The sequence below is a fragment of the Bos mutus genome, chromosome 6 (assembly GCF_027580195.1).
Source record: "Bos mutus isolate GX-2022 chromosome 6, NWIPB_WYAK_1.1, whole genome shotgun sequence".
Lineage (NCBI taxonomy): Eukaryota > Metazoa > Chordata > Mammalia > Artiodactyla > Bovidae > Bos > Bos mutus.
Window position 1 is genome coordinate 94,729,785 of NC_091622.1, and position 15,744 is coordinate 94,745,528.

Here is a 15,744-nt window from a genome sequence, read left to right on the forward strand (position 1 = left end):
TATGTAATATCTTTGTATGGTGAGATATTTGTTAATTAGATATCATGGTTATTGTTTGATAGGAGTATGAAATCTCCTTGCTGTGTAACTGGAACTAACAGTGTTGTAGTTTGTTCAATGTACTTTAAAACGAACAAACAAACACACTTTTAGAAAAACAGAGATCGAGGAGGGTGGAGGGAGGGGGAATTCAATGAAGGCCAGTGCAAAGGTACAGACTTGCAATTACAAGATGAATAAGTACTAGGGATATAATGTACAATATGACAAATACAATTAATGCTGCTTTATATCATTTTTGAAATGTGTTGAGAGTAAATCCAAGAGATCTCATCCCAAGGGGGAAAAATATATATTTTTCTATTTCTTTAATTTGGTATCTGTATGAGATAGATGTGAACTAAACTTACTACAGTAATCATTTCATGATGTATATAAATCAAATCATTATACTGTACACCTTGAACTTATATAGTGCTGTATGTCAATTATATCTCAGTAAAACTTGAAGAAAAAATTAAGGTGAAATAAATATTTCTTTAGTTAAAAAAGCCAAGATAACTTGTTGTTAGCAGGCCTGTTAAAAAAATATTTATTTTATTTATTTGGCTGTGCCAGGTCTTAACTGCGACACAAGGACGTGTGAACTCAGCAAGTTGTGGCATGTGATCACCTAAGTTGCAGGATGTGGGGTCTCGTTCCCTGACCAGGAATCGAACCTGGGCTCCCTGCAGTGGGAACATGGCGTCTCAGCCACTGGGCCACCAGGGAAATCCCTTAGCAGACCTTTCCTACAAGAATTGTTGAAGTTTTAGAGGTAGAAGGAAAATCGTGTATCTGTAAGAAAGTTGGATCTACACAAAATAATGAAAATCACGAGAAATGCAAATGAATGAATGAATATGTGAATGAATAAAACTATTTTATTTCTGTTTCTTTAAAGATAAGTTATTTAAAGATGATTAACCATTAGAGAGATGACTTGTGACTCCACCAGTTAGAACATGGTAATGGTTAAGTGGGGAAACAACTTCAACTTTCTGCTTGATCTTGTCATTTGTTAAATACAAAGAAGGCTGAGCACCAAAGAATTGATGCCTTTGAACTGTGGTGCTGGAGAAGACTCTTGAGAGTCCCTTGGACTCTCAAGGAGAGAGATCGAACCAGTAAATCCTAAAGGAAATCAACACTGAATATTCATCGGAAGGACTGATGCTGAAGCTGAAGCTCCAGTACTCTGGCCACCTGATGTGAAGAGCTGGCTCATTGGAAAAGACCCTGATGCTGGGTAAGATTTAACGTAGAAGGAGAAGGAGATGACCGAGGAGATGGTTGGATGGCATCACCGACTCAATGGACATGAGTTTGAGTAAGCTCCAGGAGATAGTGAAGGACAGAGAAGCCTGGCATGCTCCAGTCCGTGGGGTCATAAAGAGTCAGACATGATTTAGTGACTGAACAACAACATATTTGTGTCAATGAGCACAGAACTATCCAAATAATTCAGTGTGGCTCTGGTAGCGTACACAACAATAATTCACTCCATATGCAAAGTTAATAGTGCAGTTGGGTTGGGTTTAATTCAATCACTGATGAATTATATGTGATGAACCATGGTTCCTTATACCTGGCTGGTTAGTTCCATAGCACACTGTGGTATAGAGCAGAAAGAGGTATAAGAAAAAGAAGAACTAGTCAATACAGCAACTTTTTAATGGTCTTTATTATATAAAATGCTTTGTTGACCACAGGCAACTTATGTTTTGCTGCTAGAAGAACCCCACAGTCTCACAGAGCTCAGCTATAAATTCTTCCTCTGAGCTCACTTTTAGTAATGTATTTAAGAAAATTTATACTCAAGTCATCTCATTTTTTTCTAAATCAAACTCAAAATCTGCATCCCTTTTCTATTAAATGTTGACTCCACTAGGTGGAGGCATTTACTCAGTTTTGTGGTTCAGAGGAAAGTAGCCTGGGATAGAGAGTAAAGTGAGCAGGGGAACAAGTCAAGAAAGAGCCCTGGCAAGCCCTGCTGCTTTGCATTGTCTTCACTTGGCAAATGTACCCATATTGCTACACAGGTTTCAGTATTTGCTTTTAGTGTTTAGCAAAGCAAAGTAGTCAGGTTTTCCACGTTGATAGTATCTGAATTTTTTATTTTGTTTGAGTAGTTTGAACTTTAAAATAGCCACTGTGGGTTGAATAGATTATTAACCATGAATTAAGTTTTCTCATTTTAATTCTGCTAGACAGAAAGTGAAGAAGAACTAAAGAGCCTCTTTTTTTTTATTTAATTAATTTTATTTTTAAACTACATAATTGTATTAGTTTTGCCAATATCAAAATGAATCCACCACAGGTATACATGTGTTTCATCAAGAGCCTCTTGATGAAAGTGAAAGAGGAGAGTGAAAAAGCTGGCTTAAAGCTCAACATTCAGAAAACTAAGACCATGGCACCTGGTCCCATCACTTCATGGCAAATAGATGGGGAAACAGTGGAAACAGTGGCTGACTTTATTTTTTTGGGCTCCAAAATCACTGCAGATGGTGACTGCAGCCATGAGATTAAAAGATGCTTACTCCTTGGAAGGAAAGTTATGACCAAACTAGACAGCATATTCAAAAGCAGAGACATTACTTTGCCAACAAAGGTCCGTCTAGTTAAGCCTATGGTTTTTCCAGTGGTCATGTATGGATGTGAGAGTTGGACTATAAAGAAAGCTGAGCTCCTAAGAATTGATGCTTTTGAGCTGTGGTGTTGGAGAAGACCCTTGAGAGTCCCTTGGACTGCAAGGAGATCCAACCAGTCCATCCTAAAGGAGATCAGTCCTGGGTGTTCATTGGTAGGACTGATGCTAAAGCCGAAACTCTAATACTTTGGCCACCTGATGGGAAGAGCTGACTCATTTGAAAAGACCCTGATGCTGGGAAAGATTGAGGGCAGGAGGAGAATGGGATGACAGAGGTTGAGATGGTTGGATGGCATCACCAACTCAATGGACATGGGTTTGGGTGGACTCTGGGAGTTGGTGATAGACAGGGAGGCCTGGCGTGCTGCAGTTTATGGGGTCGCAAAGAGTTGGATATGACTGAGCAACTGAACTGAACTGAACTGAACTGAGACAGTTCTTGCATTCAGCAGTGATGTATTAAGTGAGGGTCTGTAACAATAAAATAAATGCTATTTTCACGATATTACAGACATTTTCTGTTTAATTAAGATGGTAATATAAGGGATAATATAAAATGTTAATATACATGTTGTTATATAATACTTAGGGGTTTCCTAGGTGGCACTAGTGGTAAAGAGCCCACCTGTTACTACAGGAGATGTAAGAGACATGGGTTTGGTCCCTGGCTCCAGAAGATCCCCTAGAGGAGGGCATGACTACCCACTCCAGTATTCTTGCTGGGAAAATTCCATGGACAGAGGAGCCTGGTGGGCTAGTGTCAATAAGGTCACACAGATTCAGACACAACTGAAGCGACTTAGCATGCATGCACAGACAAGTAATACTTAAGCCTTTATATCAGTAACTTCTGGTAAAATATCACCTCTTCAATGGGGAGATGCTTGTCTCTTTTGAATATGCTATGCAAGTAACAGAAATGTGTGTGACAATTTTTAAAATAACTGAAATATAAAAGGTCCAGAGAATTGTAGGGAATATATATATATATATATATATATATTTTTTTTTTTTTTTTTTCTTTTCAGTTTGAAGCTTTTTGTGGTCATCTTGGGTTTCTACTTCTCTGTTTTTATTGGTACCGACATTATATGGAAACAATATCCTTCTACTCAAATAGGAAATTCATCTGCTCTGTGCTTTGTATTTGAAGTTATAATGCCCCATGTCATCAGTTAATTGACTTCAAGGAAGTAGCTCTCTGAAGTATTGAACTTTCTGAAAGCAATCCAGTTTTCTTTTTTGTGCAGTTGCTTTTTATAAAGTCTTTTTTGTGTAAATACTATTGTCTTGTATAAATACTATTGTCTCTAAGTTTTATTGTTTTAAGGATACTTTATTAATTATCTACAGCTCTTCTCATAAATTGATTAAAAACATAACAGACTTTTGTCTTTCAGTCCCTTAGAGAAAATTTAGTGCATGATGTTATTATCATTTTTTTGTCCCATCTTACATCTCTGGGAAATGGATGACAAATCAGATGTTTATAAAATTACTATTGGAAAGAATTCCAACTTTTCATGTCTAACATATCTTGTCTCATTTAAATAACACATTTGCTTTTTCATTTGAAACAGTTATTCCGTATACATTGATAAAACATCTCATTCATCCACAAACCTAACAATCAATCTTCTTTTCAGGATGAAGGTCTGGCCCGCCAGTTGGTGGAGCTAGGCTACCGAGGTACTGGAGAGGTGGTGAAAAGAGAAGATTTTGAAGCAAGGAAGGCAGCTATAGAGATTGCAAGGTTGGCTGAAAGAACTCAGAAAAAGTAAGTGTCCATGTTCCAAACTGATTTTATATTACATCGTAGAGTCTGTGAAAAAAATCCAGTTTTGTTGGCATTGTGGTAATTTAGAAGCACTGGTTGGAACCGGTAGAATTTGGAATATTCTAAGCATGTGTTGTGCAGATCAGGGATTGGAGGAACTGTGGTATGGTTGCAAGAAAGCCACAGGCAACTGTGAGCTACTAATTTAAAAAATATCGATACTGAAATATGGTCATCATACCAATAAAGTCCTATTAAAACACAATTCTATATAATTGGCTTTACACAAAAACTACGAGTGATTTTTGCCTTTGTACTTTTGAGGCCTGTTAATCTTTGGCTTTATTTACATTCTCACGTTTTTGTAAATACTAATTCACTGGATTCTATTAGCAATCACTGGCTTTTGTTAATGTGACTCATACCTGGTTATATGAAATGTGAATTTAATAAAATACATTAAATGTATTAGGAAAGAGAGGTACATCTAAAGTGAATAAACAAGTAAGACAATTTGAAAAAGACTTGATAAGTAATTACCTATTTTCTTTTTAAAAGTTAATGCTTAAGTTGTAAATGCTGGAGAAGATAATTACTTCGAAATTGGTATATTATTCTTGCTGTTGTTTAGTCATTAAGTCATGCCTGACTCTTTCTGACCCTATAGACGTAACCTGCCAGGCTCCCCTGTCCATGGGATTTCCCTAACTATGGTTGATTCTTGTTGATGTTTGACAGAAAACAACAAAATTCTGTAAAGCAATTATCCTTAAAAAACAAATAACTTAAAAAAAAAGAATACTGTATCTTCCCGACCCAGGCATTGAACCCACATCTCTTGCATTGGCAGGCGAAGTTTTACCACTGAGCCACCAGGGAAGCCCACATTATTCTTAGGTAACATTTAAAAAAATACCCAGTAATTACGAGTAGAAATCTCCCATGGATTTGCTATCAAAGTAACATTTGGTAGTGGACTGTGAATCCGTTCTGGAAATGTGCAGTTTTAATGGATCTTTCCATTGAAGTAGTGGTTCTTGTACTTCAGAACCATAGAATATTGGAATTTAATATGCTGACATTCAGTAATATATTAGTCTTCTATTGCTGTCATAACACACTGCCACAAACTGAGTGGCTGAACACTACACTAATGTATTTCTTCATCGTCCTATAGGTCAGAAATCAGAGTACAGTGGCTTGGATGGATTCTCTGCACTCTGTATCACAAAGTTGAAATCGTGGTGTTGGCTAGACTGAGTTCTTTTCTGGAGACTCTGAGAATGAATCTGCTTCCACACTCATTTGGGGCTTCTGTGATAGCTCAGTTGGTAAAGAATCCGCCTGCAGTGCAGGAGACCCCTGTTCGATTCCTGGGTCAGGAAGATCTGCTGGAGAAGGCTACCCACTCCAGTACTCTTGGGCTTCCCTTGTGGCTTAGCTGGTAAAGAATCCGCCTGCAATGTGGGAGACCTGGGTTCGATCCCTGGGTTGGGAAGACGCCTTGGAGAAGGGAAAGGCCATCCACATACGGGATGGGCCCCACATGTTTCCTCTTGCCCCATGTGGGAGTTCCTTTGTTCCCTTCTCTGCCCAGGTCCATTGTCGTGTTATTGGCAGCAGCGCCAGCAGAGTCTGGACACCAAACATGTCCTGTACCTATTATGCTGAGGATCACTTTGAAAATATGTGTGAACATCTGCCTGCCTGCCAACTGGTACCGACTTGAAAACACATGATTCTACGATGAGATTATCTTAGTTAGCTTCTCTAATGTGTGGGCAAGAAGCCCCATGCAGATCACAACCCTATTCTCCAGCAATCATAGAGCACTCATCAGCAGCAAGAGTATGTCACTTTCTTAGAATAGTTTCATGGATAAAAGTGGCCGGTTAAAGATATTGGGAGAGAGTATTTTGCTGGAAGAAAGCACAAGGTTGAAACAAATTCCTTAGTTGTTCGCTTCACAAATACTCATAGACAACTGTGCTGCCCTAGGTGTTATGCTAGGTACGGGGGCTGTTATAGAAGAGTTATTAGTCCCTGCCCTCCAGAAAACTGAGGGCTGGATAAAGAAAAGACAGTGATGTTGCTGGTGGGAGTATACATTGGGAAATAGTTTGGTGGTTCTTCAAATAGTTACCATATGACCCAGTAATCCCACTCCTAAGTGTATATCCAAGGGAATTGAACACTTCAGTTCAGTTCAGTTGCTCAGTTGTGTCCGACTCTTTGCGACCCCATGAATTGCAGCACGCCAGGCCTCCCTGTCCATTACCAACTCCCGGAGTTCACTCAAACTCATGTCCATCGAGTCAGTGATGCCATCCAGCCATCTCATCCTCTGTCGTCCCCTTCTCCTCCTGCCCCCAATCCCTCCCAGCATCAGAGTCTTTTCCAGTGAGTCAACTCTTCGCATGAGGTGGCCAAAGTACTGGAGTTTCAGCTTTGGCATCATTCCTTCCAAAGAAATCCCAGGGCTGATCTCCTTCAGAATGGACTGGTTTGATCTCCTTGCAGTCCAAGGGACTCACAAGAGTCCTTTCCAACACCACAGCTCAAAAGCATCAATTGAACACTTAGGTCCACTCAAAAACTTATACACCAATGTTCATAGCAGGATTATTCATAGCAGCCAGAAAAGGGCAGAAACTCCGGGACTTTCCTGGTGGTTTAGTGGTTAAAACTCTGAGCTTTCAGTGAAGGGGGTATGGGTTCAATCCCTGGTCAGGGAACTAAGATCTCACATGCTGCATGGCATGGACAAAAGAGGGAAAAAAGGAAAAAAAAAGGGGAAGCAATCCAAATGTCCATCAACAGATGAATGGATAAAAAAATGTAATATACATAGATAACAATGGAATATTATTCAGTCTTAAAAAGGAGTGAAATATTCTTCTCTGCTATGACATGAATAAACTTTGAAAATATTAGATTTAGCAAAGGAGGCAGGTAAAAAAGTTTATAAATTATATAGTCCCATTTATGTAAAGTGTCCACAATTGGTAGATCCATAAGGACAAAAGTAGATTTGTGGTTGTCTTTGTCAAGGTCTGGAAGGAAGAGTGAAAGAAGAATGATTGCCAGTGGGTATGGGGTGTTTTTCTGGGGTGATAGAATGTTCTGGAATTAGATATTGGTGATGGCTGTACAGCTTTGTAACTGTATTAAGAACCATTGAATTGTGGACCTTGGAAGTTTGAATATTGTGGTTTGTGAATTATATCTCAACTTAGGAAGGCAGTTACAACAGAAGGTAACATATGCTATCATAGGTCTCACAGCAACACCCTGAAGTAGTACTAAGTCAAGATTTGAATGTGAACAGGGAAGGCTCTTCTTAAGGCATGTCAGCTGAATTTACTTTTAAAGGGCAAGTAGGAGTCAATGAGGAAGACAAGGGTATGAAGATGGACACACATTCAGTTTGCCTCAATTCATGATAAACTTGCCTTCTTCACAAATCATCCTCTCTACCTCTTTGTCTTAATCTGTGCCTAGTCCCTTGCTAAGATGTCCCACCACGTCCAACCCAAGTTGTACCAACTAGAGGTCACTCATTTCCACATTAACTGGGTTGGTGGCAGTGGTGGTCGTGGGTGGGCTCTGCATTCTCCTAGCTCCCTCAGCCTTTGCTTCAAAGCCCTCTGTGCTTCATTATAACATAAACATCATCTCTCATCCCCCATCCACTGAGATTCATGCCAGCTGGGTAGCTGCAAGGCAGAGACTTTTTGTAAAGGTTGGAAAGAAAGGATGGGATTAGTTTAGCTGGTGTTTACTGAGGTAGCTCCCCTCATAAGTCCTGGAGAATCTCTATTTGTAGTGAGAAGTTCAGTTGATTTCCATGGGTGATAGAGAAAAAGATGTTGACTGTACACAGGTTGAATATTGGATTATTGGGGTCTAGTTAGTAGTTAATATCTGAGTAGTTATATCTCAGCCTGAACACTCTTCTGGATGACCTTGTAAGATTGTCAGTCTCTTAGCTTTGGGCTAGTTTATGTTTTTAGGAGATGAATTAGCTTTTCTTTAAACTGCTTCTGAGATAATGACCTTATTTTTACTGAAATGCAGAATCTGAAACACAGAGGGCATAAATAGTAGCCCTGGAGGAACTGAGAATTGTACTGCTTGGCTGTTGCCATCTTCTTGAGAGACTTTGTGATGCGCCTTTGGGAATTCCTGTAAAGGGAGCTTGACAGGCATCTCAGATGCCGAATATATATGGATCCCTGTGATCTTTCTTGCTGAAATAGAGAGGATATCTGTGGTGATTTGGGCTTCCCAGGTGGCTCAGTGGTGAAGAATTCACCTTTCAATGCAGAAGATGCAGGAGACCTGGGTTCGATCCCTGGGTTGGGAAGATCCCTGGAGGAGGAAATGGCAACCCACTCCAGTATTCTTGCCTGGGAAATCCCATGGGTAGAGGATCCTGGTGGGCTACAGTCCATGGGGTTGCAAAGAGTCGGGCATGACTGAGCACACATGTATGCATAGTGATTTTGGAGAAGGCCCTATATTCTTTTATCCTCAAGTACATCGGGGACTAAATTTAAAAAGTTGGACAAGTCCCCAACCTTTCTTATTCCAACCAATTGTCAGCTTATCATCTGTCCACTATTTCTAAGTGGAGTATGCTTCCTCAATTTATTTTTAAAAATAGGAGTTGGATGTATCTATTAATTGATAGCATACTTTTCCTGAAGATGTTAGATACAAGGTCAAAATTTGTTTTATGATTCACTTTATGATCAAAAGGGAATACCACATGCTAGTGAATTAAATGAATTTCTGTAAGTTTAATGTTTTCTGCTAGTTAACATCTGATTTCTATAAAATGTTTCACCTTTTCACTTTGTTTCAAGTAGTTTATGCTTTTAAAGTCATTCTTGTGCATTTAATAGCGCTCAAGCAAGAAATCTAGTGTTGTGGCTTGTCTGAGATTAGCCTCTCCAGGAAGCAGACAGTGGGGGTCAGAAGAGAGAAGGTTTGCTGGGGAAGGTAACACCTGTGAAAGGGAAAGTGGGAAAGCAGGACTAAGCAGGGTCAGAATCTTCTTCTTTTTTTTTTTAATGTTTATGTATTTATTTGGCTGTGCTGGGTCTTCATCGCTACATGTGGGATCTTCAGTCCTGGTTGCGGCACTCAGGATGTTTTTAGTTGTACCATACAAACTAGTGGTAACATGTGGGACTGAGTTCCTCGACCAGGCATCAAACCAGGGCCTCCGGCGCTGTGAGCGCAGAGTCCTAGCCACTGGACCACCCAGGAAGACCCAGGGTCAGACTCTTTTTTTTTGGCCAGTAAACAACTTAGTCTTTTATTTGCCCAAGGCCAGCTGTTGCAGGCATTGAGGCCCCAAGACTTCCAGAAGGGATGGGGGAGGGGGTGAGCCATCCTGTCTCCCAGGTGCTGCCTGCCCCACCCTGCTTCCTGCAGGAGATGGGAGAGTAGATAGAGGGGATCCTTGCACCATCAAGTATATCCTCAATTTTGTGTGTGTCAGTCGCTCAGTCGTGTCTGTCTCCATGACGTCATGGACTGTAGCCCACCAGGTTCCTCTGTCTAAGGGATTCTCCAGGCAAGAGTACTGGAGGGCCAGACTTCTTGATACCAAAGTTACAAAGACTCTCCCAGCACCTCAGAAAGCTCCAGAGTAAAGGCTGTTTGTTAAAGTTTGGGTGAAGCGTTCAGGCCCTTAGTACCACTTTTGTATTTAGTCATTGCCTGAGGGTTGCCCTCCAAGTGTGATCTCAGCTTGAAACTGAGGCAGATCCTGGAAGGGTTAACAGCTGGAGGCTGTCATTTCAGCATCTTCCCGCAGTCAGGCAGCGAGGCCTTTTTCCAAGGGGTATCTGAGTGCCATGTCCCCATGCCTGCTACGGATCACCCCATGTGACGTATGGATCCATTTTATACTTGCAGGGAGCAGCTCTTCCACAGCACCAAGGGCCTTTCTCCCAGAGAGGTCATTCACAAGAGGAGAGTTAGTGGGATGAGCTACAGTCCCCATCACTGGTGTTGGTTTGGGGGCCAGAGGTGGTTCTCATCATCTCATTCTTCTACTGTTCATCCTGTATCCTCTGTCTTAAGCTGTCACCTCTGTTAGTCTCAACCATAAGATGATGCAGGCCATGGTAATCCTACTGTGCTCATGTTGAAGTTGCTGAATTTCTCATCCTCATTTAAAATTCTGTTAGGAAGTACCAAGAGGTACTTGGGTGGGCCACTCAAGTTTGTCGCTTGTTACTCTTTACCCCCATTCTGTAACAGCAGTGCCATCTCTCTTGCCGATCAGCGAGAGTAACTCTTCACAAGACAATGTCTCTCCATCTTGTTTGCTGGGACGTGGGCACAAGAAACTTAAGAGTGCTCACATGGAAGTCAGAGTTTGTAGTTCAGTGACACACTTGCTGTTTTTCCTGGTGAGAGTATTCTCAAAGACAGTGCCCTATCCTAGAACAATATTGCTTCTGAGCTGGAGATTCAGCTGTGCGTCCTGTGGACTATTCCAAACAGTTTTAGGCTGACGACTTCTGATGGGGCACTAAGTGATTTGGCCAGAGGATCCCATGATTATGAGCTCTCTCCCACACCTTTTTTTTGGTTGTACAGTGGGTTTCCTGGTTGGGGTGCTGTGTTGTATTGGATTTCATGCCTGTGGATTAGGCATTTTGTAGGCACCCAGATAGTGGTGCCAGCTAAGGTCAGGTAGGCAGCAAAAAGCACATTCGTATCAGGAATAGGTAGGTGTTCCCATGGAAATAAATTTTTGTCCTTTCAGGGGACAACAACTGTCAACAAGAGTTCATTGTTCTCCTCGAGGACTAATGCCCTCCCAGAGACTCAACATTGGTCTCTTTTGCTGGAAAATTGGACCTGGAGAAGTAGAGTAGCTAGATCCGCCATAGTGAGTGGGAGTCTGCTGTTGGGTCCTTGATCTGTTGTACTTTGTTGATGTGTCTATCATGCTGATGTTGAGAAGACTGCTGACAAGGCTGAGTGACATCAACTGGCTGAGCCCTTTTGTCTGTTTGGTTGTTTAGTGCATCATTTTTGACGGGTGTTATAAGAATCTTCACACTTGTACTCATTACCCTATATCCATCCATGTGACACCACCTCAGATATTCTTAGTTTCCACCTTTTTTCTTCCCAGTTTCCTGCCCAGCCACTTAGCCCATTCACCATTGCCTATGAGTCTTTGTTTCTCTTTATCCTTATGCCTATTTGTTTTTCCTTATCGTTCTACACAGAGATGTATAGGGATGATCAGGGACTTCTCTGGCAGCCCTGTGGTTGAGACTCTATGCTTCCACTGCAAGGGGTGTGGGTTTGATCCCTGCTTAAGGAACTAGGATCCCACATGCTGGGCAATCAAAAAACAAATAAACGACAAAAACAAAGTAGATGATCAGATGTGTCACTGAAAATTCTGCCTATTGGGAAAACTTTTCTTTCTCACTGTAATTTACAGACATTCCTAGATTTTATGGCTTGAACTGGATTCTCCAGCAAAGGTTTGTTTAAATCCTGATCCCCAGTATCACCAATACCACAGCATGTGACCTTATTTGGGAATAAGATCATTGCAGATATGACCAGTTGTTGTTGTTCAGTCACTCTTGTGTCTGGCTGTTTGTGACCCCATAGACTGCAGCATGCCAGGCCCCTCTGTCCTTCATTATCTCCCAGAGTTTGCTCAGATTCATGTACACTGAGTTGGTGATGCTATCTAACCATTTTATCCTCTGCCACCCCCTTCTCTTGCCTTCAATCTTTCCCAGCATTTGGGTCTTTTCCAATGAGTTGGCTCTTCACATCAGGTGGCCAAAGTATTGGAATTTCAGTTTCAGTGTTAGTCCTTCTGATGAAAATTCAGGGTTGATTTCCTTTAGGATTGACTGGTTTGACCTCTTTGCTGTCCAAATGACTCTCAAGTCTTCTCCAGCACCACAATTCAAAAGCATTAATTCTTCAGCATTCAGCCTTCTTGATGGTCCAACTGTCACATCAGTGTGTTACTACTGGAAAAATTAAAGCTTTGACTCTATGGGCTTCCCTGATAGCTCAGTTGGTAAAGAATCTGTCTGCAATGGGGGAGAGCCTGGTTGATTCCTGGATTGGGAAGATCCGCTGGAGATGGGATAGGCTACCTGCTCTAGTATTCTTGGACTTCCCTTGTGACTCAGCTGGTAAAGAATCTGCCTGCGATATGGGAGACCTGTGTTCGATCCCTGGGTTGAGAAGGTCCCCTGGAGAAGGGAAAGGTTACCCACTCCAGTATTCTGGCCTGGAGAATTCCATGGATTGTATTGTCCATGGGGTCACAAAGAGTTGGACACGACAGTGACTTTCACTTTCACTTTGAATATATGGACCTTTGTAGGCAAACTGATGTCTCTACTTTTTTATACACTGTCTAGGTTTGTCATAGTTTTCCTTCCAAGGAGGAAGCATCTTTTAATTTCATGGCTGGAGTCACTGTCCTCAGTGATTTTGGAGCCTAAGAAAATAAAATTATAATCAGTTAACTTAAGATAAGTTTGTATTGAAATTGGGTGGGCCCCTAATCTAGTATGACTGGTGTCCTTATAAGAAGATGGCCATGTGAAGAATCTGCATGCAATGCAGGAGACCCCAGTTTGATTCCTGGGTTGGGAAGATTAGCTGGAGAATGGATAGGCTACCCACTCCAGTATTCTTGGGCTTCCTTCGTGGCTCAGCTGGTAAAGAATCTGCCTGCAGTGTGGGAGACCTGGGTTTGATGTCTGGGTTGAGAAGATCCCCTATAGAAGGGAAAAGCTACCCACTCCAGTATTCTGGCCTGGAGAGTTCTATGGAGTGTATAGTCCATGGGGTCAGAAAGAGTCAGACATGACTGAAAGATTTTCACTTCACTTTCATGTGAAGACAGATACCTAGGGAAAATGCCATGTGACAATTAAGGATTCAAGTGATTACAGATGAAGGAATGGCAAAGATTTCCAGCAAGCCACCAAAAGCTATGAAAAGCAAGAAAAGATTCCCTTAAAGTTTCCAGAGTAAGTATGACCCTGCTGATACATCTTGATGTTTGGATTTTAGCTTCTGAGCCTATAAAGGTGATCAATTTCTGTTGTTTTAAGCCACCCAATTTGCAATGCTTTGTTGTAGTAGCCCTAGGACGCTACTACACTGAGGAAGTCTTTATCTTGAAAAGCTTTGAAGTGGCAGATACCCACAGTTTTTAGGGTTTACTCTGTCTTTCGGAGTGCGTGTGTCTTATAAAAGGTATGTGATGGCCGCCTCTTGTTCATTCTTTCAATCAGTGTGGTGTCACTGGTGGAATTAATCAATGTTATGTTCTGTGGAATGTCCAGTTGGCCCAGATTCCATTGTGAAAGGGGATAGTTACTGTAGCCCCGAGGCAAAACTGTGAATGAGTATTGTTGTTGTTTATTGTGAATTCATTGATTTTGACCCCATTTCCCAATTGGCAGAGAAAAGGACTCACTCACCAAATCAATAGCTATATGCCATGTATCTGAAGTCATAATTTGTTCTAGCAACTCGCACAACAAATGCAATCAATACTATGACTTGAATGAGCTTGTGGTAGTCTACAGTCATTTTCCAGGATCCAGTGTGGGGATTGTGCCAGTTGCTAAGTGTGGCAATCTGAATTAGATGTTTGGATCAATGATCCCTGGGTAGATCAGTAAGCACAGTGGACCTGTTGTAAACTGACCCTTTCGTCAAATGGCCAGGACTCCATCTGTTATCTCCTCCCCACGTGCCTTCACTCTAATAGTGGGACCATGAAGATGCTTTGGATCTCCAGATACCAATCTCAGCTGTGACCCTGCACCCAGTAGTCTATCAGCTGTCTGGGTATTCTCCTTTCTTTAGTGTCTGTTAATCTAAGTAAATGGTTGAAGATCCCTTTGGCAAAGAACAGAGGGACTCATTGCAACAGATACTTGATATTGGGTTACAGGTCCATTCCTCTAGGACAGGGTAACTTCTTCAGTCAGCAGGTTCCTAGTCCAATACTGGATCAGGTATGGATATTGGGCAAGACGTCCTAACTTCCTACTGTGATGGCTTCCTTCAACCTCAAATAATCAGCTTTGATTTCTTATTGTGATACACATTGAGTAGTACCTTTGTTGACGGAGCATCTGTTTCGCCCCAAGGGATGACATGTTCAACACACCAATTGCATGATTTTCTCCATGTGAGGGTCCTAAGCGGCCACTCTGAGCTTGTTGATCAAGTCCCTGGATTAAGCTCTTTATCTGAGTCTGCAAATTATGATATTGATAAATGCTCAGTATTAACTAGCTTTATATTATAACATCACTGAGATTACATTCTCAATTTTTCCTCCTTTCCTCTTTCCTTCTCTCTGCCTCTCTTTCACTTTTTTTCCTTCCACCAGTCTTTCCCTCCCTCCCTTTCTCTCCAACAAGCAAGTGATTATAGAGGGTGCTGATCTTTTTAGGAATGTCATGTCTATCTATACCTGTCAGCCTATCAGCAAATGTATCCATATTATTATACTTTCAGTTCAGTTCAGTTCGGTCACTCAGTCATGTCTGGCTCTTTGTGACCCCATGAACTGCAGCACACCAGGCCTCCCTGTCCACTGCCAACTCCCGGAGTTTACTCAAACTCATGTCCATCAAGTTGGTGATGCCATCCAACCATCTCATCTTTTGTCAGCCCCTTCTCCTCCTGCCTTCAATCTTTCCCAGCATCAGGGTCTTTTCAAATGAGTCAGTTCTTCTCATCAGGTGGCCAAAGTATTGGAGTTTCAGATTCAGCATCAGTCCTTCCAATGAACACTCAGGACTGATCTCCTTTAAGATGGACTGGTTGGATCTCCTTGCAATAGTCCCTTTATAGGCAAATTCAAGGATGTCTTCTCAGATTCACCTTACTTGCTTGACTTCTTCTGATGCCTTTAATAGCAATTTGGAATTATCCATTTCTTCAAATATTTCCTACCTTTGACTTTTATTACCTTTAACCTTCCGTTTTCTTCTGTGTTTGCTATTGTCTACTAGCTTTGCTGTATCTTCTCCTTTCTCACTAACTTGGATCTCTCCCAAAGGACAGTTCTTCTTTTTTTTTTTTTCACTCTTTATATTCCACTGTTTTCATATCTCAAATACTTAACGTTTCCAGTTTCCTAAACCAGATCTCCAGTCCTGACATCTTTCCTGGGCTTTTAGTTCCATGTTTGTTTTTTAAATAACTGTGTTGTTAAACCAATACCAAAATACCA

General features: G+C 41.3%; 1 protein-coding gene across 1 annotated transcript in view; it reads left to right on the plus strand.

The window, feature by feature from the left end:
• The window catches only part of CFAP299 (cilia and flagella associated protein 299), a 719,586-nt gene that overhangs the window by 12,221 nt on the left and 691,621 nt on the right, over positions 1-15,744 (plus strand). Inside the window, exon 2 of the mRNA XM_070372982.1 lies at positions 4,339-4,469. Within this exon, the coding sequence (XP_070229083.1) occupies positions 4,339-4,469 (131 nt within the window). The remainder of the gene's footprint in view (positions 1-4,338; positions 4,470-15,744) is intronic.